Source organism: Sturnus vulgaris, unplaced genomic scaffold (genome assembly GCF_052056855.1).
Source record: "Sturnus vulgaris isolate bStuVul1 unplaced genomic scaffold, bStuVul1.hap1 Scaffold_198, whole genome shotgun sequence".
Classification (NCBI taxonomy): Eukaryota; Metazoa; Chordata; class Aves; order Passeriformes; family Sturnidae; genus Sturnus; species Sturnus vulgaris.
Window position 1 is genome coordinate 4,049,192 of NW_028276185.1, and position 27,918 is coordinate 4,077,109.

A 27,918-nucleotide genomic window follows, 5' to 3' on the forward strand; every position below is an offset into this window, starting at 1 on the left:
TTTAGTGAGGAAGGGGTTAATAAGGCCTTAGGTCAGTGGCTGCTCTTACGAGCAGAGGCTCACCCCAGAGGAGAAGGAGCAGCAGCTCTGTGCTGGGTCATGGGGACTTCCTCTCCTTAAGCAAGAGCAGCTCCAAACGTGTCTTCCAAAACCCAAAGCCTTGAGTAGCTGCCCACCCCCGCCCTCCTTTTTACCTGGGCCAGGCCAACCTTTTGTTTTCTAAAGCACTAACCAGTAGCTGCAGTTAGAATTTTCTAGCAATTCATGGGAAAAATTCTATAGGTAAGAAGGAACAAAAGAAAAGAAACCTAACCCCCAATAAATAGATAAATATGTAACAACAGTAAATATCTAACAGTAAATAAATATCTAATAGATAAATATCAAACAACAGTAAACATCTAACAACAGATAAATATCTAATAATATATAAATATCTAACAGTAAATATCTAACAGTAGTAATGTCTTGCACAGTTGGCTATCATGCAAAGACGAATCCTGATTATTACAAACAGTTCTTTAGGCACAGAAGAGGAATAATTTAAAACATATTTTTATCTGCATCAGTCTCTGTATTTTCAGTTGTTTCAGGAGCAGAACCCTTCTTAACTCTGGAGCAGTGAATCCAAGGTCCTTTGCCAGCAACTTTGACTGAGATGAGGGTGGTCAGCAGGACTTGGAATGGTCCTCTCCACTTGGCTTGCAGATGATCACTGTCCCACCACTTCACATAGACCCAGTGTCCAGGCTGGAAGGGATGTGCAGGTGTGTCCAGTCCTATGGGTCTGGATAGCAGGATGTAATTCTGGAGCTTCTGCAATATGGAACCTAAAGCCATTAGATATCTCTGTAAATCCAGTTTCCCCTTCATGTGAATTTAACCTGGAACATGTGGAATCTGATATGGCTGCCTGTTGTAATGCAATGGGGTTTTTCCCTTTGTGACAACTTCACCAGCCTGACTGGGTTACAGCGTGGCTAGTAATAATAATAATAATAATAATAATAATAATAATAATAATAATAATAATAATAAGCGGGATGGGAATGATGGTGTGCCTGTGATATCCTTTTAATCCATCTGTGAACATGTGATCTGAGAGGCTGCATCCAAAGACCAGGGGGAGGGATATACACAGGGATACCCGAGGGCAAAGGTCCAAAGACAAATGAGAATTAGGGACGTGCCTAGGCATGCCTGACATGTCCTTACAAAGCCCATGGTTTTAGGCTAAAGCCTCTGCATCTGCAGGGCAGGGGCCAGACCTCATGTCTAAGGCTTTGCTTTTTAACAGCCTGCCTCCCAAGGTCTTAAATTTGTGCTTTCTTTATAGGGAATTTGGGCTAAATCCCAGTCCATCTCAGCCAAATCGACTACCACAGGAAGGGGCTGGATCCAGCTCTGGGGATTGCTCAGGCAGTGATTCCTGCCGGGATGAGAGAGGGTCATGGTGTCACCCTGTCCCTGTCCCCATCCCGCAGGATGGACCTTGCTGGAGCCCATGGAGAGCGGGAGCTGCTCCGGAATTCCACCTGATCCTGCCTCAAACTTGCTCCATCCATCCAACTGATCCTGCTCTGGAACACCTCCCTGATCCCACTTCATCCATCCCACACCAATCCTGTTCCATCCATTCCACGTAATCCCGCCCCACCCATCCTGTCCCAATCCCTCTCTGGAATTCCAACCAATCCTGCCCCATCCATCTCACACAAATCCTGCCCCATCCACCCTGCACCAATCCTGCCCCATCCATCCCAGCTGATCCCGCTCCAGAATCCAGCTGTGATCCCACTCCACAATTCCATCTGATCCTGCCCTGGACCCCTGCTCTGATCCAGAATCCCTCCCTGATCCCAATCAGTCCAATCCTGCCCCGATCCCTCTCTGGAATCCCACCCTCATCCCGCTCCATACCTGTGGTCAAGCTGTTGTTCCCACATCATTTCCTGCAGAAAGAGAAGATCCATGAGATTCTAGCACTGATCACACACCAGGATTAACCCCAGGATCCATCCTGAGATCTGCACAGAGGGGATCCAGAGCTGGATCCACCACTGGTACTCACTGGCTGCCATGCTGTATTCATTCCTGTCCCTCCTCCCTGTGGAGAAACAGAAGGATCAGCGTTGGTGGCACAGGATTCCCAGAACAGTGCCAGGTGGATCCATGCCCCTTCCCGACCCCCATCCTGTGTTACCGGATTGGCGCTTCCAGACAACGAATCCAATGAGGACAATGAGGATGATGATGGCAGCGATGATGGACACAGCGACCACCACAGTGAGATTCCTGCCAGCTGTCGGCTCTGGGAAACGAGGGATGGTGAGCAGGGGGGGGGAATCCCCATTTGGGCATTCCAAATTCCCAATTCCCACATTCCACATTCCCAGCCTCACCCCAAGCGTAGATCCCAGGCTCCAACATTCCGGGATGCTCCACCCGGCACCGGTACTGCTCCCGCTCCTCCGGCCGTGCCTTGATCCTGGCCCAGGTGTGGAAGGTGCCGTCGCTGTTGGGAACGATCCCGCCCCACTCCGTCTCCTGATCCCAGATTTCATCCCCCTTCATCCAGTTGACTGTGATGGAGCTGGGGTAGAATCCGTACGCGTGGCAGGACAAGATCAGCGTCCCGTGTTCCTCTTTTCCAGACACATGGACATCAGGGGGCTCTGGAATGGGATAATGGTGAGAGACATCCATGGAATTCGATTGAGTCCATGGGTGAGATCTGCCCCTGGAATTCCCACTGGAATGGGATGGGGGTGAGATCTGTCCCTGGAATTCGGATTGGAATGGGTTGGTGGTAAAATCTACCCCTGGAATTCCATAAGAATGGGACAGGGGTGAGATCTTTCCCTGGAATTCCCACTTGAATGCGATGGGGGTGACACCTGTCCATGGAATTCCTACTGGAATAGGATGGGGATAACATAAAACCTTGGAATTCCCACTGGAAAGGCATGGGGGTGTGATGTGGACATGGAATTCCCAGTAAAACGAGATGGAGGAGACATGTGCCCATGGAATTCCCACTGGAAATTGATGAGAACTGCCCATGGAATTCAGATTGGAATGGGATGGGGTTAAAATCGGCCCATGGAATTCCATGGGAATGGGACAGGGGTGAGATTTGCCCATTGATCTCCCACTTAAATGGGATGGGGGTAAGACCTGTCTGTGGAATTCCCACTGGAATGGGATGGGGGTGAGACCTGTCCATGGAATTCCGACTGGAATGGGAAGGGGGTGAGACCTGTCCGTGGAATTCCCACTGGAATGGGATGGGGGTGAGACCTGCCCCTGGAATTCCCATGGTCCCAAATCCTCCATTCCCAAATCCCACATTCCCACAGGAATTCTGCTCCCACCTTTGCGGTCCAGCTCCTTCTCCCCATATCCAACGTATTTCTGGAGCCATTCCGGGCAGACCTGCCCCAGGTAATTTCTCCACGTCTCAGCCACGTTCTCATGTTCCCAGTGCCTCCTGGTGATCTCAGCAGCGCTGTCAGCAGCCATGAATCTCCCGGATCCCAGGTCAAAGGAGAGGAAATCCCGCCCGTCGTAGCCATCCTGGCGGGATCCACGGATGCTCCCGTCAGACAGGAGGTCACAGCCGCTGACTGCCAACAATGTGTGGAGACCTGGGGGGATTGTACCCACAGAGAACCATGGAATTGTGTCCCAGCCCCACAGAGCCCCATTCCAACCCCATGGATCCCCACTCACACCCATGGATCACAAGATATCCCATAACAACCTAATGGATCCCCATCTCAGCCCCTTGGCGAATCCACATTCAGGCCCTATGGATCCACACCCCAGCCCCACGGATCCACAACCCAACCCATAGATCTATCCCAGCCCCACAGATCCCATCCCAGCCCCACAGATGCCCCCACTCACCCCTGCTCTGGTTGTACCGGTCCCGCAGTGTCTCCAGGTTCCTGGCATGCACGTGCTGGTTCTGCTCACAGATCTGGATCTCTCTATCCCAATATCCCGGCTCGACTCCATCCTTTATCCACTGTGTCAGTGGCTCCATCCGGCCCCGCTTGCTGTCATAGCGTGTGAAGGGGATCCCATCCAGGTACCCCATGGACATGAACTGGGGGATCCCCGGGCTGGGCTCTGACACCGCCACAGACAGGTAACGCAGGGAGTGGAGAACTGGGGGGACACAGAGATTTGGGGGGATTGAGGGGGTCATGGATCAATGAAAGGGGAACTGGGAGAGGTGGGAAGGGAGTGCATGGGGACCCAGTGTCCAGGAACGAGCACTCAGGGGATGCCCAGTGTCAAGGAAAGGGGAATACAAGCATGGGGAGAGGTGGGATGGGGGTTCCAGGGGATTCCTGTGCTGAGGAAAGAAAGTCCAGGGGTCCCCAATGTTAAGGAAAGAGGAGTCACAAGGCAGGGAGACCCGGGATGGATGGAATGGGAAGCTCAGGGGGTCTTTGATGCAGAGGGAATGGGGAGCTAGGGGCTAAAAAAATCAGGAATGGGGGTCCAGGGGGTCTCAGTGTCAAGGAAAAGGGGAGTCTGGAAAAGGGAAAGATGGGATGGATGGGAAATGGTTGCAGGAGGGAAATGGTACTGGATAATGGAGTGCAGGGGGGTTCCAGTGCCCAGGACAGGAAATTCAGGGGGTCCCAGAGCCCAGAATCCTCCCTGAGACCCTCCACGACCCCCCAGGGGCCTTCCTGGAGCCCCTGGGTCCCCCTGCAGGACGAGCAGGGGGTGAAGAACGGGGGGGATGCAGAGATTGGGGGGGCAGGAAGCAGAATGGGGAGACCCAGGAGAGCTGGGAAGGGTCTAAGGTTCAAGGAAAGGTCTGGGAGAGGCGGGATGGGGGATCCAGGGGGTCCCTGTGCCCAGGAAAGAGGGTCCAGAGGTCCCCGGTGTTGAGGGAACGGGGGCCCTGGGAGCTGGGAAAGGCAGGAATGGGGGGCCAGGGGGTCCCTGGGTCACGGGAAAGGGGGATCTGGGGATGGGAGAGGCGAGCGGATCCTGAAGGCTCAGCCTGGGAGACGGGAAAGAGACCGAGGGAGAGCGGTGGGGGAGGGGTTGGGGGAAAGGGGGAATTCCAGGGAGTTCATCTGGATCCCATTGGATCCCCGCTGCGACCCTCCTGAGAGCCCTGGGACGCCGGGGACCCTCTTGGACTCCGTTTCGGGAAGCGGCGGGAGTGGAAAACGGGGAGGACACGGAAAGCTGGGAGATCCGGGGGGTCCAAAGGTCAAGGAAAAAAGCGGATCTGCGGTCTGGGAAAGGCAGGATGCCGGAAAAAGAGGAGCAGGGGGGTCCCAAGGCCGGAAATGGAGATTCAGGGGTGTCTCTGTGCCCAGGAATGGGGGCTCAGGGTGGTCCCGGTGCCAGATAAGGGACTACAAGGGGGGTCCCGGTGGTCGGAAATTGGTGCTCAACGGAGTCCCCGTGCCCAGAAATGGGGGTACAGGGGATCCTAGCGCCGGGGAAGGGCTTGGGGGGGGTCACAGGACCCAAAATGGGCTATGGAGGGGTCTCCCGTACCCGGGAATGAAGGTTTGGGGGGTCCCGGTGCCCGATATGGGAAGTTCAGGGGGGTTCCCGGTCCGCGATTCGGGGTTCAAAGGGATCCTGATCCTCAGGAATGGGGTTTCAGGGGGTCCCGGTGCCAGATGAGGGGATACAGGGGGTCCTGGCGCTGGGGAATGGGATGGGGGGGTCACAGGACCCAAAATGGGGATACCGGTGGGAGGGGTGTACAGAGTGGTCGCTATTTCAGGGGTCCCTCTCACCTCTCGTCGCGCCCCCCGGATCCCAGAGGAGCCCCAGGAGCCCCAAGAGCAGCCCCAGACCCAGCGCTGCAGCCATCGCGCTGCTCCGCTGCGGGCCCGTACCCAGCACTGGCCCCGCCCCCAGAGCCGCCTCCGGCCACGCCATTGGCGCCGATATTTCCTGTCCACCAATGGTGGTTCGATGTCTCAGTGACGTCACCGTCGCCGGGTAGATCGCGGTCTCTCAGGTTTGGACGCGGAAGCGAAAGAGACCGAGGGAGCGCGGTGGGGGAGGGGACGTCGGAATTCCACAGAATTCCTCTGGATCCCTCTGGATCCCTCTGATCCCCCGGAGCCCTCTGAGAACCACCTGGGACCCCCTTAAGAAAATGCCGGGTAAGCCGTTTCGGATCCTTGTTATTAAAAATGTATAAATTGAGAACCAAAGCAAAATTGGATTAAATGATCTGCTGTTACTGTCAGAGACAAAAAATAATTTATTGGGGAAGGATTTAATGATAGCATTGGATTTGAAAATTGAAGTATCCCGAGGGCAACTTAAAATTTATGCCTTCACCAAAAGGATGAGGAAAAAATATGTCCTGAGGGGTAGCACACCCCTGGGGAAATAGGGAAGTTAAAAATGAAACCCAACAAAGTGAAAATCACTGATCCCGATTTACCTATCCGAGTTTGTCAATATCCAATATCATTAGAAGGGAGCCCGGGCCTTCAGCCTGTCACAGAAAACCTTTTGCCACAAGGGGCTTTGGAACCATGCATGTCCCCACATAATACTCCTATTCTGCCTGTCAGAAAGACAGACGGGAATTACAGATTGGTACAGGATTTGAGGGCTATAAATCAGCGAACTGTTACCAAATTTCCTGTAGCAGTGTAATAAACGAGGCCAGAACTTTTGGCCCAAAGTCACCCGGTCTTTTAAAACAGAGTCACTTTCTTGTAAACTTTCTTGTAAAAGAGGCACTCGTTTATTAAAATGAGCTGTAGAAAACGGAGGACCCGAGATAAGCTCGAGTCCCCTCGCAGCAAGCCGGAAAACGATACAAATGTGTCGAACCCGACACAGCGGGCACTCCCTCGGAACGAACTCCTCAGGAGAGCAACCGGCAGGAGTCTGACAGCCCCTTTTATACCCCCCGCCTTGGGTCCAGGATTGGTGGGGTTTGGATCCCCGTGATAATTGTCCGTTTTGGGGGCTTTTATTGGTCCTTATCACGGTTCATTCCTGCCCAACCATTCTCTCGGGGCGTCGAGTGACTGGACTGCTCCTTCCACCAATCTCATCTCGCAGCGCTGATGTCACTGCGCTGGCCTCACTCTCGAGATGTTACCACGGCCCTCAGGAACGACCCCCACGCCATCCTGGACCACTTTAAACGTTTAACAAACATTAACTTATTGTAACATTTCAACTAACTTGAAACACAACTTCTTCATAAAATCGCCACAGAACAACACTTAACTTAGAAAATTAACAACCTTAACTTGTAACACACTAACTAAATTTTACCCATAACAATGAGGAATCACAAGGGGAAGGCTGCATTGAGAAGGAGCTACAACCTGAAGAAACCAGCAATGACCAGGTAACATCCCAAGGGGAAGCTTGCATCGAGCAGGTGCTGTCCCCCACTGAAACCAGCCTGTATCAAGAAGAGTCCCATGAGGAAGCGTGCACTGGGCAGGAAGAAGAAGAGGATGAGGGGGATGGAGTGAGCGTCATCAAGCTCTGTGAGGACTAAGAAGAGAGAGAGCACAGATGGGCAGGTGTCTTGGCGTGGCTGTATGATGTCTATATCCCCAAATCGTCTGTTCTGTTGGTGTTGAATATTAAATTCTGCAACTTTAAGACTGGTTCCAGGAATGAACGGAGGGGGGAGAAGAAGTGCACAATTTGTTATCAGAGACTGCACAGGCTCCCCCACATTCCTGCTCACAGACTGTGTTGTCTGCAGTGGACAGCGAGAGAGAGCTCTCCTTTGCTCTTGATTAGTTTTTCTGGCTCGATGAGGCAGAGAAGCCCCCTGGATTGTTTTTTTCCCTTTTTCTGTTTTCCTGGAACTGTTTGAACCTGCTCTGGACTGAAAATCCAGGGGAGCACTGGGAGCTCACACCTGTGTCCCACCAGGCCTGGCCTGGGCCGTGGCATTTCCCAGCACAGGAGGGACTGAGAACAGACTGAGTGAGCCGGGCAGCCCAGGGAAAGAAATCTTCTAAATCTGTCATCTCTTGGGAACAGCGAGGGGTTTTGCTGTTTGATATTGTTCATTGTTGTGCTGGGAGGTGTGTTGCCTGTTGAAGAAACAGTTTTCTTTTTTTCCACTTCTCTCCAACTTTTTTTCTTTTTTTCCCGAGGGACCTCATTCAGAGGTTTCCTCCCAAATTTGTCCTAAACCAGGACACATCCATGCTCATTGGGCAAACAAGGCTGTTTCCACTCCTCGGTAATCAGTACAGGTGTATTTCACTGGGAAAGATAGGTTGAAAGGATAGAAGGCAATCTTCCCACAAATTCCCCCTTTTTTATTTAATTAAAATAAATTGACATGATGACACATTCACATATTTCACCTCAGACTAACAGTTATACAATTGTTTGGGCAACACATCACAATAAGGACATATACTTGAAATCTCAGTTCTCAAATATCACAAGTAGTTTGCCTAGCTTTACTTCATGATTGTTTCTTTCAGCAAGTTCTTATATAAGAAATAATTGTCTGCATGCTGTAGATTGATTAGACATTTACCTTTCCCCAGAGCCAAGAGTCTTATTATTTTTCTCCTCACATATAACCAATTTATTCCATTTTCATTACCCAAAGTGAAAGTTTACAGCAGCATTAACAACCACATCCAATTAATTCTGATTGATTCTTCATTCTTTTCTCATTGATTGTTAGCTTTCTTTTTTAATTTACTTTGGTTTAGTTTGGCTTTTAGCAGTACAGAACATCAACCTAAGGATTCTCTTAGCTCTGAAATGCCTTTGTGAATTAAGCTTGATACATTACCCAGATTCTCACAGTACATACTATTAAAGCTCAAGAAGCAGAAAGCTGCAATTCATAAACACAATATACATGTTTCAGCATCAAATAGACACATTGCATTCAACAGCAGAACCACCATCTCCAGCTTTTCCTGTGTCTTGTTCCTTTAATTACTTCACTTTTTCCTTCTTCAGCTTAGTTGCTTTTGTAAAGTTATTTTAGCTAACTGCTGTGCAGGAGTTACATATTGGAACTCGGCTCTTAATTCAGCTTTTTGGGGGACACAGAGGCAGCTCTAGCAGGCTCTACTTCAGGGACAGGCACATTCTCAAGCTGAACTTCATTCTTCTCTTGCTCCCCATTAACTTCAATTTCTAGCTCTGATTCTTCTTCTACCTCCTGCTCTGTTTTCTATTCTTTTAGAGTCTCATAGAGCAATCTCCAGGTGGCAGTCAAATTTGCAGCTGCCTTGTCCCCTTTGCATACTGCATCCCACGGTCTTTCCCCAACTTCTTTCCATACTCTAACACTACAGGAAGTGCTTTCATCAACCTTAATAACATATTTTTTTCCCCCAAGTGTTTTTTAATACACATAAAACAGTCTGTTGCCAGTGGCTCATCTGGATAACCATCCCTTCAGGTGTCACAGTCAATCAGGTTCAGACCAGCGGCTTCCCCCACTGCTCTCAGCTTCCCTGGGCTCCGTCTCTGGCTGTACCTCACCCTACAGCCCAAGTCCAACCACGTTGGCATCACCATTATGTAGTAATTATGTTGAGACGGACTGGACTGATACCACCATCAATCCTTTATTAAAAACTTTACATTCCTTCTTTCTGTGGACTTCTCTCAGCCAACCCTAACTCCTTCCCTCAAAGGCAGCTCCACACAGCTCTGACTCCTTCTCTCCTCTCTGCAAGTTTCCTTCTTCCTTCTACATCACTGGCTAAACCCCAGCCTGTCCCTTATCTGGCCACCTAACCCTGTCTGTCACAACAACTTCTTACCTTATCTGTCCCTGGCACAACCCCCTGTCCCTTCTCTCCTCCCAGCACAGCCAGCAGACTCCACCCCAAACTGCAGCAGATCCTCAGTCTCAAGCTCCAACTGTGACTGTGACTAGTGGCCAGCTAGCCCACTCTTTTATAAAACACCCATCCCCATTGGGCAGGCAAGGCTGTTTCTACCTCTCAGTAATCAGTACAGGTGTAATTCATTGGGAAACATTGCTTTCTGCATTATCCTTTCAACCTATCTTCCCACACTTATTCTGTAAGGCTTTTCTTATTTCCTATAGTTATGGTCACCATCATCTCATGGTCATGGTCACCTCACAGTCACCTCATGGTCACAATTGTCTCACAGCCATGGTTGTGTCATGATCATCTCATGGTCTTGATCACCACATAGCCATGGTGTGTTGTGGTCATCTCGTGGTCACCTCTTGGTCAAGATGTGTCATGGTCACAGTCATGATCATCTCATGGCCTCCAGCATTTCATGGCCGTGGTGGTGTCATGGCAATCTCGTGGTCATCTCATTGTCACCATCATCTTGTGGTCATCTCATGGTCACGGCCATCTCATGGTCATGGTCATTTCCTGATCACCATCATCTTATGCTCACGGTCATCTCACTGTAATGGTCACCTCATGATCATGTCACTGTCACCTCATGGTCATCTCATGGCCACGATCACATCAGGGTCACCCCAAGGCCATGGCTGTGCCACAGCCAACCCATGGTCATCTCTTGGTCCAAATCATCTCTTGGTCAGGGTTGTGGTTGTGTCATGGTCATATCATGGCCATGGTCACTCTCATCCCATGGCCATCTTGTACTTGTGTCATGGCCATGGTCATGGCCAGGGAACTTCTCCAAGCCCCAGTTTTGGAACACTCAAGGACCATTGGGGGCAACGATGCCTGGCCTGACCCCTCTCCCATCCCACTGCCCTTCCAGGAGCCTGACATGGCCAAACCTGTCAGGGCTTGGCCTGCCCTGACCCCGGGCTGGTGTCAGTGAAATGGCTAAATAAATAATAAAGGGACAGGAATGACTAAAGGGCTAGAAACTGAAAGTGTAAGGAGAAATAAAAAGGGTGCACAAAGGCCCCTTTAGAAGACCCTAAAATGGGGTTGAGCAGACACTGATACAGACTATGAAGGAATGTTCTAGAAAGCTTCCAGCCAATCACAGACCCTTGTGCAGTCTCTATTTGCATGGTTATGCCCAGTAGTTCCCATAATCCTTTTCTTCTCCTCTACTGCTCGCCATAGTGTGGCTGGATGTTGTCTGTCTTGGCTCCTCAGTGTCCAGGGTTGTTACCTGCTGTGGGGCCGGTTCCCAGCCCGTCCCTTCCAGGATGGACTGCTACACAGACTCTCCTGGGGACACATGGGATATGGGACATGGAGCAGGAAACAAAACCTGGGGGATGGAATTGGGTGTGGCTGAGAAGCCCTCATTTTGCTCCTGGTGTCCCCATCCCAGTCCTGGTGTCCCCATTTATGTGTCCCCATCCCAGTCCTGGTGTCCTCACACTGATCCTGGTGTCCCCATTCCCATGAATGTGTCCCCCACCCTAGTCCTGGTCTTCCCATCCTGCTCCTGGTGTCCCCGTCCCAATTCCTGCTGTCCCCATTCCCATTCCTGCTGTTCCCATCTCTGTCCCTTGCTGTCCCTATCCCATCCTGGTGTCTCAATCCCCGTGTCCCCATCCCTGTCCCCAGTGTCCTTATCCCTGTCCCCAGTGTCCCTATTCCCACTCCTGGCTCCCAGTGAGGAACTGTCGGCCACTGGAGGAGGGAACCCGGATTTATTGCCCCAAGAAGGATTTATTGCCCAAAGTAGGATAATTTCACACCAGAAAAAAAGCATTGGGAATATTTGTAATTCTTAGCTTTAAAACACTAGAAAATGGGAAATGTATCTGTTAGCAAAAGCTGTGGGTGGATGGGAACAGTGGGATGAGCTCTGCTGGCATCTCCTGGTTTCCTGGGAAGAGGGAAGGGGCCGGATCCAGCTCCATGGATCGCTCAGGCAATGATTTCTGTCGGGATGAGAGAGGGTCACGGTGTCACCCTCTCCATGTCCCCATCCCACAGGATGGACCTGGCTGGAGCCCATGGAGAGTGGGAGCTGTTTCAGAATCCCACCTCATCCCGCCCCAATCTTGCTCCATCCATCCCACGCGATCCCGTCCCATTCATTCTGCCCTAATCCCACTCTGGAATTCCACCCAATCCCTCTCCATCCATCCCACACCTACTCCATCCATCCATCCATCCATCCATCCATCCATCCATCCATCCATCCATCCATCCACCCCAACTCACCCTGCTCCATCCAACCTGCACCAATCCTGCCCCATCCATCCCACCTGATCCCACTCCAGAATCCAGCCCCGATTCCACTCCACAATTCCATCTGATCCTGCTCTGGACCCCTGCATTGATCCAGAATCCCTCCCTGATCCCAGTCTGTCCATCCTACCCCGATTCTCCTCTGGAATCCCACCCTGATCCCATTGTGTACCTGCACTCAAGGCGTTGGTTCCCACGTCATTTCCTGCAGAAAGAGAAGATCCATGAGATTCCAGCACAGATCCAGTTAATCCACTGGGAATAACTCCAGGATCCATCCTGGGATCCAAACAGAGAGGATTCAGAGCTGGATCCACCACTGGTACTCACCGGCTGCCATGTTGCATCCATTCCTGTCCCTCCTCCCTGTGGAAAAACAGTGGGATCGGCGTTGGTGGCACAGGATTCCCAGAACAGTGCCAGGTGGATCCATGCCCCTTCCCGGCCCCCATCCCGTGTGTTACCAGATTGGCGCTTCCAGATGACAAATCCAATGAGGGCAATGAAGATGATGATGGCAGCGATGGACACAGCGACCACCACAGTGAGATTCCTGCCAGATGTTGGCTCTGAAAAATGTGGGATGGTGAGGAGGGGGAGGGGAATCCCCATTTGGGAATTCCAAATTCCCACATTCCATATTCCCAGCCTCACCCCAAGCGTAGATCCCGGGTTCTGACATTCCGGGATGCTCCACCCGGCACCGGTACTGCTCCCGCTCCTCCGGCCGCGCCTCAATCCTGGCCCAGGTGTGGAAGGTGCCGTCGCTGTTGGGAACGATCCCGCCCCACTCCGTCTCCTGATCCCAGATTTCATCCCCCTTCATCCAGTTGACTGCGATGGAGCTGGGGTAGAATCCGTACGCGTGGCAGGACAAGATCAGCGTCCCGTGTTCCTCTTTTCCAGACACATGGACATCAGGGGGCTCTGGAATGGGATAATGGTGAGAGACATCCATGGAATTCGATTGAGTCCATGGGTGAGATCTGCCCCTGGAATTCCCACTGGAATTGGATGGGGGTGAGACCTGCCCATGGAATTTCCACTGGAATAGGATGGGGTGAGATCAGCCCGTGGAATTCCCACCGGAATTATCACGTTCCCAAGTCCTCCATTCCCAAATCCCACATGAATTCTGCTCCCACCTTTGCGGTCCAGCTCCTTCTGTCCATATTTGATGTATTTCTGGAGCCACTCTGGGCATTCATGCTCCAGGTAATTCGCCTGCCTCTCAACCTCGTTCGTTTCACTTTCCCAGTACCTCCTGCTGATCTCAGCAGCGCTGTCGGCCGCCACGAATCTCCTGGATCCCAGGTCAAAGGAAATGAGTTCCCGCCCATCGTAGCCATTCCGGAAGGACCCACGCACGCTCCCATCAGATAGGAGCTCACAGCCAAAAAGCCATTGTATGGTGTGGAGACCTGGGGGAATTGTACCCACAGAGTCCCAGTCCCACAGAGCCCCATTCCAGCCCTATGGAGCCCCAGAGTCTGATGGGGACCCACAGAGCCTCATCCCAGCCCCATGGATCCACATCCCAACCCATGGATCACAAGATATCCCATACCAGCCTAATGGATCCCCATCTCAGCCCCTTGGTGCCTTGTGAATCCACATCCAAGCCTCATAAATCCCATTCCAGCCCTATGGATCCCCATCTTAGCCTCATGGAAACCCATCCCAGCCCCATGGATGCCACCCCAACCCCACAGATCCTATCCCAGCCCCACAGATCCCCCCCACTCACCCCTGCTCTGGTTGTACCGGTCCCGCAGTATATCCAGGTTCCTGGCATCCATGTTCTGGTTCCCCACGCAGATCTGGGTCTCCCTATCCCAATATCCCGGCCCGACTCTATCCTTTATCCACTGCGTCAGCGGCTCCATCCGGCCCCGCTCGCTGTCGTAGCGCACGAAGGGGATCCCATCCAGGTACCCAATCATCATGAACTGAGGGATCCCTGGGCTGGGCTCTGACACCGCCACATCCAAGTAATACAGGGAGTGAAGAACTGGGGGGACACAGAGATTTGAGGGGATTGAGGGGGTCATGGATCAATGAAAGGGTAACTGGGAGAGACGGGAAGGGGGTGCATGGGGTCCCAGTGTCCAGGAATGGTGGCTCAGGGGGCTCCCACTATCAAGGAAAGGGGGATACAAGGACTGTGAGAGGTGGGATGGGAGTTCCAGGGGATTCCTGTGCCCTGGAAACGGGGCTCAGGAGTCCCCGGTGTTGAGGGAAAGGGGGGGTTTCGGAGATGGGAAAGGCAGGAATGGGGGTCCAGGGGGTCCCTGGTTCAGGGGAATGGGGAATCTGGGGCTGGGAGAGGCGAGCGGATCTTGGAGGCGCAGCCTGGGAGACAGGAAAGACACCGAGGAAGTGCGGTGGGGGAGGGGACGGAAGGAAAGGCCGAATTCCAGGGAGTTCATCTGGATCTTATTGGATTCGCGCTGCGAATCCCCTGAGACCCCTGGGGCGGCCGGGACCCTCTGGGACCCCGTTTCAAATAGCGGCGGGAGTGGAAAACGGGGGAGACACGAAAGTTGGGAGGTCCGAGGCAAAGGTGAAGGGCGAGACTGAGGTCTGGGAAAGGGGGATGGCGGAAAAGGAGGTGCAGGGTGTCCCAGGCCTTGAAATGGAGATTCAGGGGTGTCCCAGTGCCCAGGAATGGGGGTTCAGGGCGGTCCCGGTGCCTGATGAGGGGGTTCAGGGCGGTCCCGGTGCCGGGGAAGGGGGAGTCACAAAACCCAAAATGTGGCTATGGGAGGTTCCCGAGTCCAGGAATGAAGTTTTACGGTTTAGCCCGGAAATGGAAGTTCAGAGCGGTCGCGGTTTTAGGGGTCCCACTCACCTTTCGTCGCTCCCCCCGGGTCCCAGAGGAGCCCCAGGAGCTCCAAAAGCGGCCCCAGACCCAGCGCTGGAGCCATCGCGCTGCTCCGCTGCGGGCACGCCCGGCTCCGCCCGGCTCCGCCCGGCTCCCCCCGCCCGGCTCCCCCCGGCTCCCCTCGGCTCCCCCCGCCCGGCTTCGCCCCAGCACTGGCCCCGCCCCCAGGGCGGCCTCCGGCCCCTCCATTGGCGCCGCATGTTCCTGTCCGCCAATGGCAGCAGTATCTCTCAGTGACGTCATCAGTCGCCGGGTAGATCCCGGTCTCGCAGGTTGGGGCGCAGAAGCGACAGAGACCGAGGGAGCGCGGTGGGGAGAGGGGTCGGCGGAATCCCAGAGAATTCCTCTGGATCCCTCTGATCCCCGCTGCGACCTCCGGCGGCCCTTTGAGAACTATCTGCAACTCCCTGAAACCCTCCTTAAGAAAGCTCTGGGAGTGGAGAACTGGAGGGACACGGAAATTTGAGAGATCCAGGGGTACAAAGGTGAAGGAAAAGGGAGGGTCCGGGGTCTGGGAAGGGCGAAATGCCCGAGAAGGGGGTGCAGGGGGTCCCAGTAGACGTGACGGGGATCCAGGAGGGGGTCCCAGTATCGAATAATGGGGTGCAGGGGGTGTCCTCATGCCCAGTAATGGGGGTTCAGGGGGTCCCAGGATCAAGGAAAGGGGGTTGAGGGCAATGGGGGGTCCAGAGGGTCCCTGTGCCCAGGAAAGGGGGGGCACGGGTTGAGGAAAATAGAGAGTGGGGGCTGGGAAAGGCAGGAATGGGGGTCCAGGGGCTCCCGGAGTCGAGGAAAAGGGGGACTGGGGTCTCCGAGAGGGAGAGGGTCGGGAAAGGGGTGCGGGGGGACATTGGTGCTGGATGAAGGGGTTCAGTTGGGTGCCGGTGCTGGATAAGGGGATACAGGGGGTTCTGGTGCGCGGGAATTGGGGGTTCAGGGGAGTTCCGGTCCTGAATATGGGGGTTCAGGGGGTCCCGGAACTGGGGAAGGTGGTCTCAGTTCCTCCGAAATGAAGATTCAGGGAAGTTCCCGTGCCCAGAAATGGGATTTTCTAGGAGTTCCCATGCCGGTAACTCGGGGTTCAGGGGGTCCCGGTTCCCAGGAAATGGGGTTTCGGGGGGGTTTCCGTGCACGAGAATGGGGCTTCAGGGGGTTCCACGTTCCAGGTAAGGGGGTTCAGGGTATTTTTCGACTGGGCAAGGGGGTACAGGGGGTCTCGGTGCCCCGAAATGAACGTTCAAGGGGGTCTCTGTGCCCAGGAAGGGGAGTTCGTCCGGAATTGGAAGTGCAGGGGGGTCCCTGTTCCCAGCAACGGGGTTTCAGGGGGGTCCCGGTGCAGGGGGCGGTCACCGGTCCCCGGGCGGATCCCGAAGCCGCAGCTCGGGAGACGCGAAAGTGATCGGGGAACGCGAGGAGAGGGAGGAGACAGAGGAAACCCTGGGAATTCCTCTGAATCCCCTCCGGGACCTCCCAGGACCCCCCGCAGGACGAGCAGAGGGTGGAGAACTGGGGTGGACGCAGAGACTGGGGGGTCTGGGGGCGTTCAAGAGTCAGGAGCAGAACTGGTAGATTCAGGAAGGTTCCAAGGTTCAAGGAAAGGACTGGGAGAGGCGGGATGGGGGCTCCAGCGGGTCACTGTGCCCAGGAAAGGGGTCCAGAGGTCCTCGGTTTTGAGAAAAGTGGAGTTTGAGAGCTGGGAAAGGCAGGAATGGGGGTCCAGGGGGTCCCTGAGTCACGGGAAAGAGGGAGCTGGGGCTGGGAGAGGCGGGCGGATCCCGGGGACACAGGATGGGCGAAGGGAAATCGAGACGGGAGGAAAGGGGAATTCCAGGGAATTCATCTGTTCCCACTGGATCTCCTCTGAGATCCCCTGGGACCCCCCGGGACCCCGGGGGACCCTCTGAAACGCCCTTCCAGGAAGCGCCGGGAATGGAGAACTGGGGAGACGCAGAAATTTTGGAGATCTGGGGGTCCAAAAGCCGAGGAAGAGGGCGCATCTGGGGTCTCGGAAGGGCAGCATGGCCGGGAATGGGAGTGCAGGGGTGTCTCAGAGCACTGACGGGGGTGCGGGGGAATCCCAGTCTCGGATAAGGGGGTGCAGGGGAAAGGAGTACGGGGCTGTCCCCGTGCCAAAAATGGGGGTTCAGGGGTTCCCGTTGTGGTAATTGATAAAAGATTCGTGTTAATCACAAAAGTCTTGGGGTTCGTATAAACCAGAATACTAAGGTCTGAAGTGAAGCATGGACGCTAGATAAAGGAAAATATATGATTAAATCGTTCTGTTTTAAATCACCATGTTACGTTATGTTGTGTTGTGTTATGTTTCCCAGATAAGTTATATCTGCTGCCAGCTTGCAAAATCACACTTCCGGATAGTCCTTCCTGCCTTTGTTTGATCACTGCTGCCTATCTCAAGGACCAGACTTCCAGATTTCCCTGGTGGTTGTCTACAAAGACCAGATGTTTATCTGTGAGACTGACTATCGCCCAGAGGCTTTGTGAGTTTGGATACAGATGTTTATTCGACCACCACTGCTTACTTGGCAAAATTATGACAGAAAAAAACCCAAAATTAATGATTATAATGAGAAACCATAGTATAAGAAGAGGCTGCAAACCAAGGTTGGGTGGAGCGTGGAGTGGGCGGTGACCCCTCACGTTCCCCAGCGCGCTGCTTGCTCTTTCTATATCAAATAAAGCAATCTAAATTTTGCTGAATATCGAGACTTTTGTCTCTCATTTATAACAATTGGGAGGTGAGAGGAGTGATGGGATCTGGGGAGATCCAGACCATTGCCAGATCGTGGTCAGCTCATGTTCATCACGTGGTCACTCATGGTCATCTTATGGTCATCTCCCAGTCACCATCATCTCATGCTCATGGTCGCCTCATGGCCAGGATCATGTTATGGTCATGGGCATGCCGTGGTCATCTCTTGGTCACAATACCTCATGCCCATGGTCATCTCACAGTCATCATCATGTCATGGTCACAGTCATGGACATTTCTTGATCACCTCATGGCCATGGTTGTGTCATGGTCATCTCATGGTCACTACATGATCCTGGGCACCACATGGCTGTGTCATCATCATCTCATGGTCACAGTCCTCTCATGGTCATGGCCGTCTCTTGGTCATCTCACAGTCACAGTCATGTCATCATCACAGTCATGGTCATTTATTTCCTGATATCCATCATCTCATCTTCATGGTCAACTCTCAGTAATGGTCACCTCATGGTCATGGTCACCTCATGGTCATGGTCATCTCCTTATCACCATCATCTCATGGTCGTGGTCATCCTGTGGCCACAATTATTTCATAGCTGTGGTCATATTGTGGTCACCTCATGGTCATCTCCTGATCTCCATCATCTCGTTCACAGTCATGGTTGCATCATGGTTATTTCTTGTTCTTGGTCATCTCCTGATCCCCATCATCTCATGTCCATTGTCGTCTCACTGTAATAGTCATCTCAGGGTGATGGTTGTGTCATGGTCATCTCATGGTCATGGTCATCTCATGGCCACAGTTCTGTCATGGTCATCTCATATCAGGGGTCGAGGGTGGTCCCCAACAATCCTTTTTAGGCTTTGCGGATATCAGGGCAGAAGTGGCAAAAATTAAAGAAGAGCGGAACAACAACCACAACTCAGAAACATAAAAAAATTTATTAATAATGAAAGTAAATGTGGGATGAGGCCCAAAAATCCAAATACAACAACTGAGAGGACAAGGTCACTTTAGGAGCCTGGGGTTGAAGACAAAGATACAGGGAGGTCCAAGGTGTAAATATGGGGTAAGGGAGGGGGTAGAGTTGAGCTTAGGGTCCAATGGGGAAAGGGGAAAGTGGGGCAGAGGTGGAGTAAGGGCAGGTAGGATCCAATGGGGTAGGTTGGGTGGAACATTGCATCAGCTGAGGGCCAATGGGGATACAAGGAAGGGAGAACATTCTGGAACTGGGAGAGGTGATAATTAACGGGGAAATGAGGGTTAGGAATATGCATGAGGTATTAACATAGGCAATCCCATAACTCTTAATAACATTCTTCTGAGGTCACCACAACTTAAACAAATGCCTCCCAAAGTTTAGGGTTGGGATATAATTTTTCTTTGGTGATGGTTGCCTGTCCTGGGATACTGGTCAGGCTGACTCCCACATCTCCCCCTTTCTGTTTAACTGTAAAAATAGAACTGAAAGATTTTTGTAAAACTCTGTAAAAACATCCTAACAGACAAGGAACAACTCACAGTATAATGACAACAATTATGAAGATAAGTAACCCCGTATTCATTATAGACAACACCTACCCCTTGATTTCCCAACTTTTAAAGAGTCCATCAAACCAGTCTTTGTCATCATAAATTCTTAACTTTTTGACTCCCATCTTTGAGGACTTGAATACTTTTGTGTATAGACTCACTATGGTCTGAAAGGTTCATGCAGCACATGCCTTCGAGGTCTTGGCATCCGTGTGCCAACAGCAAGAAATCTATGGCAGCTCTGTTTTGTAACGTTGTGTGTCTTAGGCTGTCAACATCTGTTAAAAGGTCATTTAGAGATAGAAGTAGCATTGGTTTATTTACATAACCAACATCCTAATTTTCCTAATTGCGTTATTGCTTGTGCAGCACCTACCCACGGTACAAAAGCAGAGGCAACAATCCTCTGTCCTCTATTCCAAAATTCTATTTCACTGGTACAGTCGAATTGGAACTGATGTGCAAAGCGGTTTATTTCCCTATTTTTGTCATTGCCAATTAGTGTTGTGACATTGGGAGTTAGTAAAGCAAGCCTACCAAGGCTACATGGGCTGCCTTTAATACGAGATGGAATGGCAGGCCATGCTCTGTCCCCACAAATAAGAAACGTGCCTGGTGGTAATTGCAAAGGGGCATCGATTTAGATGGATGTCATGAGGTATAATTGCACCATAGGCTCTCATTTTTATACCTTGGATGGTGGGGAGAAACATCCCACAGTGCTGGTTCATCTGGTTTTACAATTTGGGGCTTAGCACCATTAGATGTTACCAATTGAACTCTTTTTCTATAATGAAAGGTAAAGCAGTAATCCATTCGAGCTGAGCCAAACAGTTCCAATTCTTGAGCCTCTAATGGTGCATGTGGAAGGCTGCAAGGCCACGAGTCTCAAAAATCTACAGGATTGTATTTCAGCTTACCCATGGGACTGTTCCTTTGCATATTACAGATGGCCTTTTTATTTACTGGCCACTCATCTATTGCCAGACCTACCAGCCATGTTGAAGAGGGGTTATTTGGGGTGGGAACAGATAATCATAAAGTCTCCTGGTGTGTTATGTTAGCTAAAGACTTGCTGTTAGGAGTTGTGAGTACTGGAATTTTCTGGTGGGCAGTCCTTTAATGGCTGTAGGTAAGGTTTGATGGTTTTGGCTGGTATCCACCGAGGTCCTCTATCTGTGGAGACACAACTGTATCCCTTCCCCCAGTTATTAATTGAAATGGTCCTAAAATTTGATTTGTTTCAGGCTCTTTTACTAACACTGGTGGTCATCAGCATCATCAGCTTGTGGATTTCTGTTACAGCACGAGGCCGGCTCATGCTCCAGTGCAAGTTTTTTTGATGGCAGCCTGGGGAAATTGCCTTTAAAAGAAAATTGTTTAGCCGGGGGTTCGTTTTGACCAGGAACTGGGTATCTCCCTTTTCTCTGTGGACAGTCTTTTCAGAAATGCAAAGCATGTGGGTTGGTACTGTGATTGTGGGCTTTAAAAGGAAACTGCACAGCCACCAGGGCTTTTGCAACTCCTTGCCCCATGACCGGGGCCTGTACCACTGCCACATTCATCCCGAGACGATTGCATGCCTCGATCATCTGGAGGATCATTGGTGGTGTTTCTCGTGGCAGGGCGTGCAACACCTTTGGACACTCAGAGTTACCATGAGCTACTGCCAATGTCTCTAACAGTTTGTTGCTGGTCCTATCATCAGGGATTTGTTTTTCCAATGCTTGTTTTAACTGGTCTATAAATTCCATGTATGTCTCTCCTGGCTCTTGCCTAATATTAGTATACTCTGAGTTAGGATTGCTGCCATCTGCTACATAGACCAATGCTTTTAACAAAAATTTTTAACTTCATTGAATACTTGCCTGGGGACTGCTGCTGCTTGCTCCTCAGGTTGGCTAAATTGTCCTTCCCCGGTTAGGTGGCCCATCATTTATGTTGTGTCATTCAAACATAACTGAAATTTAACCCAAACTTTACTGAAACAAGCCCACATTGGCTGCCTGTCACTGCAGTGTCACTGTTGATGTGTCCCTTGACCCAGTCAGCTCTCTGATCATGTGGTGTCCACGCATCTCCCCAGCCCATCACTGCCTCACACACGAGGTGACCACCAAGCCACTCTCTGGCCATCTGACCCGCAGCTGAGCCCTTCCCAGAGTGCCTCTTGGTGGATGAAAGTGAACATAGTGAACAGGATTTAACAAAAATAGAAGAGGCCCTTATTCTCTAAGGCGTTCCTTATTTCCTACAGTTATGGTCATCACCATTATCTCATGGTCATGGTCACCTAATGGTCATCTCACAGCCACCTCATGGTCACAATCATCTCACAGCCATGGTTGTGTCATGATCATCTCATGGTCTTGATCAGCACATAGCAATGGTGTGTTGGGGTCATCTCATGGTCACCTCTAGGTCAAGATCCTGTTATGGTCATCTCACAGCCTTCAGTATTTCATGGCCATAGTGGTGTCAAGGTCATCTTGTGGTCATCTCATGGTCACAGCCATCTCATGGTCATGGTCATTTCCTGATCACCATCATCTTATGCTTGTGGTCATCTCACTGTAATGGTCATCTCATGATCATGTCATGGTCACCTCATGGTCATCTCATGGCCACGACCACATCAGGGTCACCTCAAAGCCATGGTTTTGCCATGGCCAACCCATGGTCATCTCTTGGTCCAAATCATGTCATGGTCAGGGTTGTGGTTGTGTCATGGTCACTCTCATCTTACGGCCATCTCGTGCTCCTGTCATGGCCAGGGAACTTCTCCAAGATCCTGAGCCCCAATTTTGGGACGCTCAAGGACCTTTGGGCACAATGAGGCCTGGCCTGACCCCTCCCCCCATCCCACTGCCCCTCCAGGAGCCCAACGTGGCCAAACCTTCCTGGGGACACCTCGGACATGGGACACAGAGTGGGAAATGAATCCTGAGGGATGGAGCTGGGTGTGGTCGGCAAGTCCCAATTCTAGTCCTGCTGACCCCATCCTGCTCCTGCTGTCCCCATTCCACTCCTGGTGTCCCCATTCCCATTCCTGCTGTTCCCATCTCTGCCCCTGCTGTCCTTATCCCACTCTGCGGTCCCCGACCCTGCCCCTAGTGTCCCCATCCTTATCCCCAGTGTCCCCATTCCTGGCTCCCAGAGAGGAACTGCCAGGCACTGGAGGAAGGAACCTGGATTTATTGCCCCAAGCAGGATTTATTGCCTCAAAGCAGGATAATTTCACACCAGAACTGAAGTATTGTGAATATTTGTGGTTCTTGGATTTAAAATACTGGAAAATCAGAAATGGATCCATTAGCAAAAGCTGTGAGTGTCTGGGAGCAGCAGGATGAGCTGTGCTGGCAGCTCTTGGTTTCCTGGGAAGAGGGAAGGGGCCAGATCCAGCTCCATGAATCACTCAGGCAGTGATTCCTGCTGGGATGAGAAAATCTTCCAGGTCACTGCTGGCTCTGCAGGAAAATCCAATGCAAACAGTCAAGTCAGGTGCCTGAAGGATTTTCTGACCTGTGCCACAACAGGTCCCTTCTGTGAGGTCAGTGTCCCGTGAGGAGGGAACATCTCCTGGAAATGTCACGGAATGTCAGTGGAGAATGGAGGCACTGGCAGCTCGTGGCAGCCCTGGCAGGGACTGTCACTGATCTGTGTCCTCGGGGGTGACCCTGACAGGGGCCTCTGAGCTGGGAGAGCAGCGCAGGACCCTGGGCTGGGAAGGTCAGCCCCAGCTCAGGGCCAGCGCTGGGAGCAGGGCAGGACAGGGCAGGGCCATCCCTGGGGCCAGGGGAGCTGCGGGAGCTGTGTCCCAGTGCCAGCCCGGTCTGGAGCCACAGCCCTGCTGGGCACAGAGCCCCTGGGAGCCGATGGCTGGGCCAGCTCAGCACAGCGGGGTTGGGCTGATCCAGCAGGACACGGTGGCCGTGGCTGTGCCAGGGGCTCTGCCCGGGGATCTTCCCCTGGGGGCCTGGAGCAGTCTGGGGCTGCAGGGACAGGAATGGGCTGGAGCCGGGCACTGCCACCACCCCAGCACTGCCACAAGGCCAGCCCCGGTGTCCCAGTGCCACCATTGCCCAGTGCTCCCCAGGGCACCTGCAGGGACTGGAGATCCCGGTCCCCCAGCTGCTGCCATGGCCCCTGACCCCGCTGTGCTCCCCCTGCCCTTTTCCCTGATCCCGGGGTGCTGCTGCCCCAGGAAGAGGGGTCAGTGCAGCCCCAATGAGCCCAGGGGCTGCAGAGGGAACAGGGACAATCCTGCTCTGACACTCCAGGTTTGGGGCTGGGCTCAGCTCCGGGGTGTCCTGCAAGGAACGCTCTGGGAGGGGAGGGGTACCGGGAGATGGGGGGTGTGGGGCTGGGGGCTGTTGGAGGATGGATTGTGTTGGAGTGGGGGTGTCCCCACAGGGTCCCCAGCTGCCTTTGGATCCCTGCCTGCCCCCCTCGGCCCCCCGGGTGCCCGGTCCCCTCCAGGGGCAGCTGCCCCGTGCAGGAAGCTGCAGGGATGCGGGGAGCGGGGCTGGATCCGTGCCACAGCCGGGATGGACTCTGTGCCAGGGCTGGGCTTGTGGCCAGGGCTTGGGGCTGTGCCAAGCCGGGCTTTGGCCTGGGGGCTGTCAGGGAGGGCGCAGGGAGGAGTCCCGGCAGGGATAAAGGTGCTCCTGCCCTGCTGCAGCCTCAGCCAGCGCTGCCCAGTGCGAGAGGAAGATGAAGGTGGCTGTGCTCAGCGTGGCCCTGCTCTTCTCCATCCTGCTGTGCCTCCCGGCACAGAGCGAGGTGAGGCTCCAAAGCCACGGGCTGGGCTCAGGTCTGAGGGCTCTTCCCAATGCAGGGGCTCCGCCGGGCTCCCCGGCCCCGGGCCGTGCCGCTTTCTCCTCGCCACCATTGCCTCTGTCCTTCCCCTTGCCGCAATTCAACTCCCGCTGCCAGAGCCCGGCTTCCCCACGGATGCTCAGACCCGGCTCCTCCCTGCGAGGGCCCCAGAGCTTTCCTGTGCTGCTATCCCCAAATCCCGTCCTTTTGGGCCTCCCCATCCCATCCCATCCCATCCCATCCCATCCCATCCCATCCCATCCCATCCCATCCCATCCCATCCCATCCTCTTGATCCCCTCGGGCATCTCCCCAGCATCTCCTCTGTTGCCCACACAAGAACAAAGACCAGTCCCAAACTAGGCTGAAGTGGGACCAAGAGGTCCAAACTCATTTAAGTACAGACTAGGCTGAACTCGGCCAAACTGGGATGAACTGTTCCAGTCCCAAACCAGGCTGAGCTGGCACAAACTGGGAAATGCCTCCCCCTCTGCCCCTGGTCCCCTCAAGCCCCCAGATGATTCCCAGGATCTTCTTTCCAATCTTTGCCCTCAGTTCATTGCCTTCCACCCTGCAGTGATGTTCCCAAATCCCCTGGCACCCCCTGCTCAGAGCAGAGGACAGCCATGGGTGGGAGGTGGGGGGCTGGGGACTCCTGTGTCCCCCCAGCCCCTCAAGGGCCAATCCTGACCAACCTTTTGCTCTCTTTGCCCAGGCCACCTTTGATGGCAGTGGTGGAGCTATATGTGTCGGGGTAAGTCCTGGAGCTGGGTTCACCAGTGTGGGAACTGGGGGGAACTTTGGTCACCCCCAATCTTTACTAGGACTGGGGACACCCCAGTGACATCTCATGCTCTCTCCACAGCGAGTTGGTGGCATTGCTGTTGGCGATGTGAGTATCCTGAATTTTTCTGCTGAACCAGAGCCTCCCCTCTCATGGCCATGACCCTCCAGGCCATCCCAGTGCACCCCAGTGCGTGCCTGTACATCCCAGAGCTTCCCAAGGCTGCCCCTTCCCCAGGGTCCCCATTGTATTCCCACCCATCTCAGTGCACCCCAGGCACCCCAAAGATCCCCATACCCAGTCCACTTCCTCTCCTCTTTCCCTCCACTCCCTTCCCTTTCTCATTCTCCATGACAGTATCCCCAAATCCCCCTCCTGGACTCCCAAAGCCCCTCCCAAACCCAACAATTTTGGTCCTCTGCCCCTTCTTTCCCCTGTCCCACCCACCTCCCACTTCAGCCCCCATGTCCCCCCACTGGAATTCCTGCCTCCCCACCTGCATTCCCCCATTCCCATCCCTTCAGCACCCCCAGCCCCATCCCGAGGGGCCCCAAACTCCCCCCAGTTCAGTGTCTTTGGGGCCCTCACATCCCACTCCATCCCCTCCTCCTTGGAGGGCCCAAGTTCCCCTCGCTCTCCTCGTCTCCATCCCCACCGTGGTCCCTGCAGGAACAGGGATCGGGTGAAACTGCCTGGAGTGGGACTGCGGGGAGCAGAAGGGATTTTCCCCCTCAGATTGGGGACAGCCACAGGGCGTGGGGACACCTGTGACTCTTGAATTCCCACAGGGGCCATTCCAGACTAAACCTTTGCTCTCCATCTGCAGGTAGTCATAGGAGGAGCTGCAGGTGAATGCATTGCGGTAAGTCCTGGAATTGGGGCACCAGTGTGGGAACTGGGGGCCAGTTGGGTCCCCCCATGCCTTGCTGGGACTGGGGACACCCCGGTGACCAGTGACATCTCCCCATCTCTCTGCAGAAGAAGAACGGCGTCCAACGAGTGAAGAGGTCTGAGGTGGGTACCCGCAGTTCTGCTGGGCCCAGAGCTTCCCCTGTCCTGGTCATCACCCCCAGTACACCCCAGCACACCCCACTGTGCCCCAGTACACCCCAGCCTGCCCCAGTATCTCCCAACCAGCCCCAGTATCCCCCAGTGTGGCTCTAACCCCCCCTTTCTCCCCAGCCCCTCGGGGCTGAGCAGGTGGAGCTTCTGCAGGAGTGATGCCCGGCTGCCCCTCTGGATGCCCTGGTGAGAAATCTTGGCGGATTCCAGCCCCACAAAAGATCCTCGGGGACCAGGGCAGATTCTTGAGCCCTCTGGGGTGGGCAGAGCTTGGGAAAGTCAGAGGGACATGGAGGGGGCTGTCCCTGATCCATGTGCTGGGGTTCGGTGGACAGAGCTGTCCCCAAGGCTTCCCTTGCACTGGGGGGCTCTAGGGACACCCAGTGTCCCTGTGGAGCAGCAAGGGCTCTGGGAGGTTTTGGGATATTCCAGGGTGAGAGGCTCTGGGAGCCCCATGGATGTCAGGAGCCAAGTCCAGTCCCAGGTGTATTCGGGGCTCCAAATCCCTTCTCCTGCTGCAGGTCCCTGCAAAGAGAGGGGTGGGAACAAGGTCCCTCTCGTGTCCCTGTGGACACAGGTGTCAGAAAGGGGTTCTTGCCTTTCCTTAGAAAATACCTGTCTTTCAAACCAAGACAAGGTGACACTGGACCAATGCCAGGCACCCACCAGAGCCACTCCGACCCTACCCCTCGAGCTGCAAGGGAAGAGAAAGTTTAACCAGGAGCTCCAGGAGCAGATTAAGACAGGACGAGCAAACACAGCAAACAGCAAAACGGATGTCACAGACATAGCCTGGGCTCAGCAAGGAAATTTATTACCAACCAAATCATAGCAATAGAAGGAAAAGAGACAGAAATCTCTCAAACCCCTACCCCCTCACCCAACGGGGATAACCAGGAACACGGATCACCAGGGCTCTGCCCAACGTGGGTCACTGGGGATCATCCAACACCGATCCTCCCATGGGGGTTGGAGCTGGAACAGATCACAAAGCTCTTCCCACACTTGGGCACTCACTGGGCTTCCCTCAGTGGAGCCTCCGTTGGTGTTGGGTCAAGTGAGAGCTCTGTGAGAAGCTCTTCCCACACTCAGGACACTCGTAGGGCCTCTCCCCAGTGTGGATGCGCTGGTGAAGAGTGAGATGGGAGTTGCGGTTGAATCCCTTCCCACAGTCGGGGCAGCGGAAGGGCCTCTCCTCTGTGTGAATCCGCTCGTGTAGAAGGACACCGGAGCTGGTCTGAAACCTCTTCCCACACCTGGGACACTCGTAGGGCCTCTCCCCGGTGTGGATGCGCTGGTGTTTTCTCAGGTTGGAGCTCCATCCAAAGCTCTTCCCACATTCCAAGCAGCTGTAGGGCCGTTCCCCTGTGTGGATCACCTGGTGCCGCATCAGGTAGTTGCTGTCCCTAAAACTCTTCCCACATTCCCCACACTCATAGGGCTTTTCCCCAGTGTGGATCCTCCGGTGCCGGATCAGCCTGGATCTCTGGCTGAAACCCTTCCCACATTCCAAGCACTTGTGGGGCTTCTCCCCTCCAGGAGGCTTCTCCACCAGCTCTGAGCTCTGCCTGGATCTCCGGCCGCCTTCCCGGCTCAGGGAGGGTCTTTCCTCCTCGCAGCTCCCTGGGCTGGGTTTGCAGCCCCTCCTCGTGAGAGATCTCCGGGGCTTTTCTGCCTCCTCCATCTGCGTACACCTGGGGAATGAAAATTCCCGGTTTAGGGGAAAATAACAAGAAAAGAGCTCCATAAACTGGGTGTTCTTCCTCGCCCAAGTTCATGTCTGGAAGTCATTGAGCATCTTGTGTCTCTAATAACCTCCCAAACAACAAGATTCCTACCCAGAATCCTCCAAAGTTTAAGACACAGATCAAAACCTCCCCAAATATCAAGATTCAGCCAAAATCCACTCCAAAATTGTGCTGATTTGAAAGCAAAACCTGTGAGAGAATCAGTCAGAAAT

General features: G+C 53.4%; 2 protein-coding genes and 2 long non-coding RNA genes across 7 annotated transcripts; 2 read left to right on the top strand and 2 right to left on the bottom strand.

Annotated features, from left to right (window-relative positions):
* Nucleotides 1-239: 239 nt before the first annotated feature.
* Nucleotides 240-5,891, bottom strand: LOC148217910 (class I histocompatibility antigen, F10 alpha chain-like). Of its 4 annotated transcripts, none has more exons than XM_088158429.1 (8): nt 5,784-5,891; nt 3,910-4,173; nt 3,375-3,647; nt 2,403-2,675; nt 2,204-2,311; nt 2,072-2,107; nt 1,921-1,952; nt 240-816 (listed from the first exon to the last, which is right to left on the bottom strand). In XM_088158429.1, exons 1-7 carry the CDS (start codon nt 5,857-5,859, stop codon nt 1,927-1,929), a joined length of 1,056 nt encoding a protein of 351 aa, XP_088014555.1. In that variant the 5' UTR covers nt 5,860-5,891; the 3' UTR covers nt 240-816; nt 1,921-1,926. The 4 variants fall into 4 exon arrangements, 2 of the variants coding, with proteins under 2 accessions (XP_088014555.1, XP_088014556.1); XM_088158430.1 differs by having other exon boundaries at nt 240-830; XR_015800686.1 differs by having other exon boundaries at nt 2,072-2,311.
* A 107-nt stretch (nt 5,892-5,998) lies between these two features.
* LOC148217911 (uncharacterized) lies at nt 5,999-8,343 on the top strand. The gene is made up of 2 exons (XR_015800688.1): nt 5,999-6,158; nt 7,310-8,343. It is a non-coding gene; the product is annotated as an uncharacterized LOC148217911 (long non-coding RNA).
* A 3,255-nt stretch (nt 8,344-11,598) lies between these two features.
* On the bottom strand, nt 11,599-15,137 carry LOC148217912 (class I histocompatibility antigen, F10 alpha chain-like). Its single transcript, XM_088158428.1, has 8 exons — nt 14,998-15,137; nt 13,894-14,157; nt 13,292-13,567; nt 12,801-13,073; nt 12,611-12,715; nt 12,477-12,512; nt 12,319-12,351; nt 11,599-11,833 (listed from the first exon to the last, which is right to left on the bottom strand). The coding sequence occupies exons 1-8, from the start codon at nt 15,071-15,073 to the stop codon at nt 11,820-11,822; spliced, it is 1,077 nt and encodes a 358-aa protein (XP_088014554.1). The 5' UTR covers nt 15,074-15,137; the 3' UTR covers nt 11,599-11,819.
* A 9-nt stretch (nt 15,138-15,146) lies between these two features.
* LOC148217913 (uncharacterized) lies at nt 15,147-17,748 on the top strand. The gene is made up of 2 exons (XR_015800687.1): nt 15,147-15,515; nt 17,361-17,748. It is a non-coding gene; the product is annotated as an uncharacterized LOC148217913 (long non-coding RNA).
* Nucleotides 17,749-27,918: the final 10,170 nt, after the last annotated feature.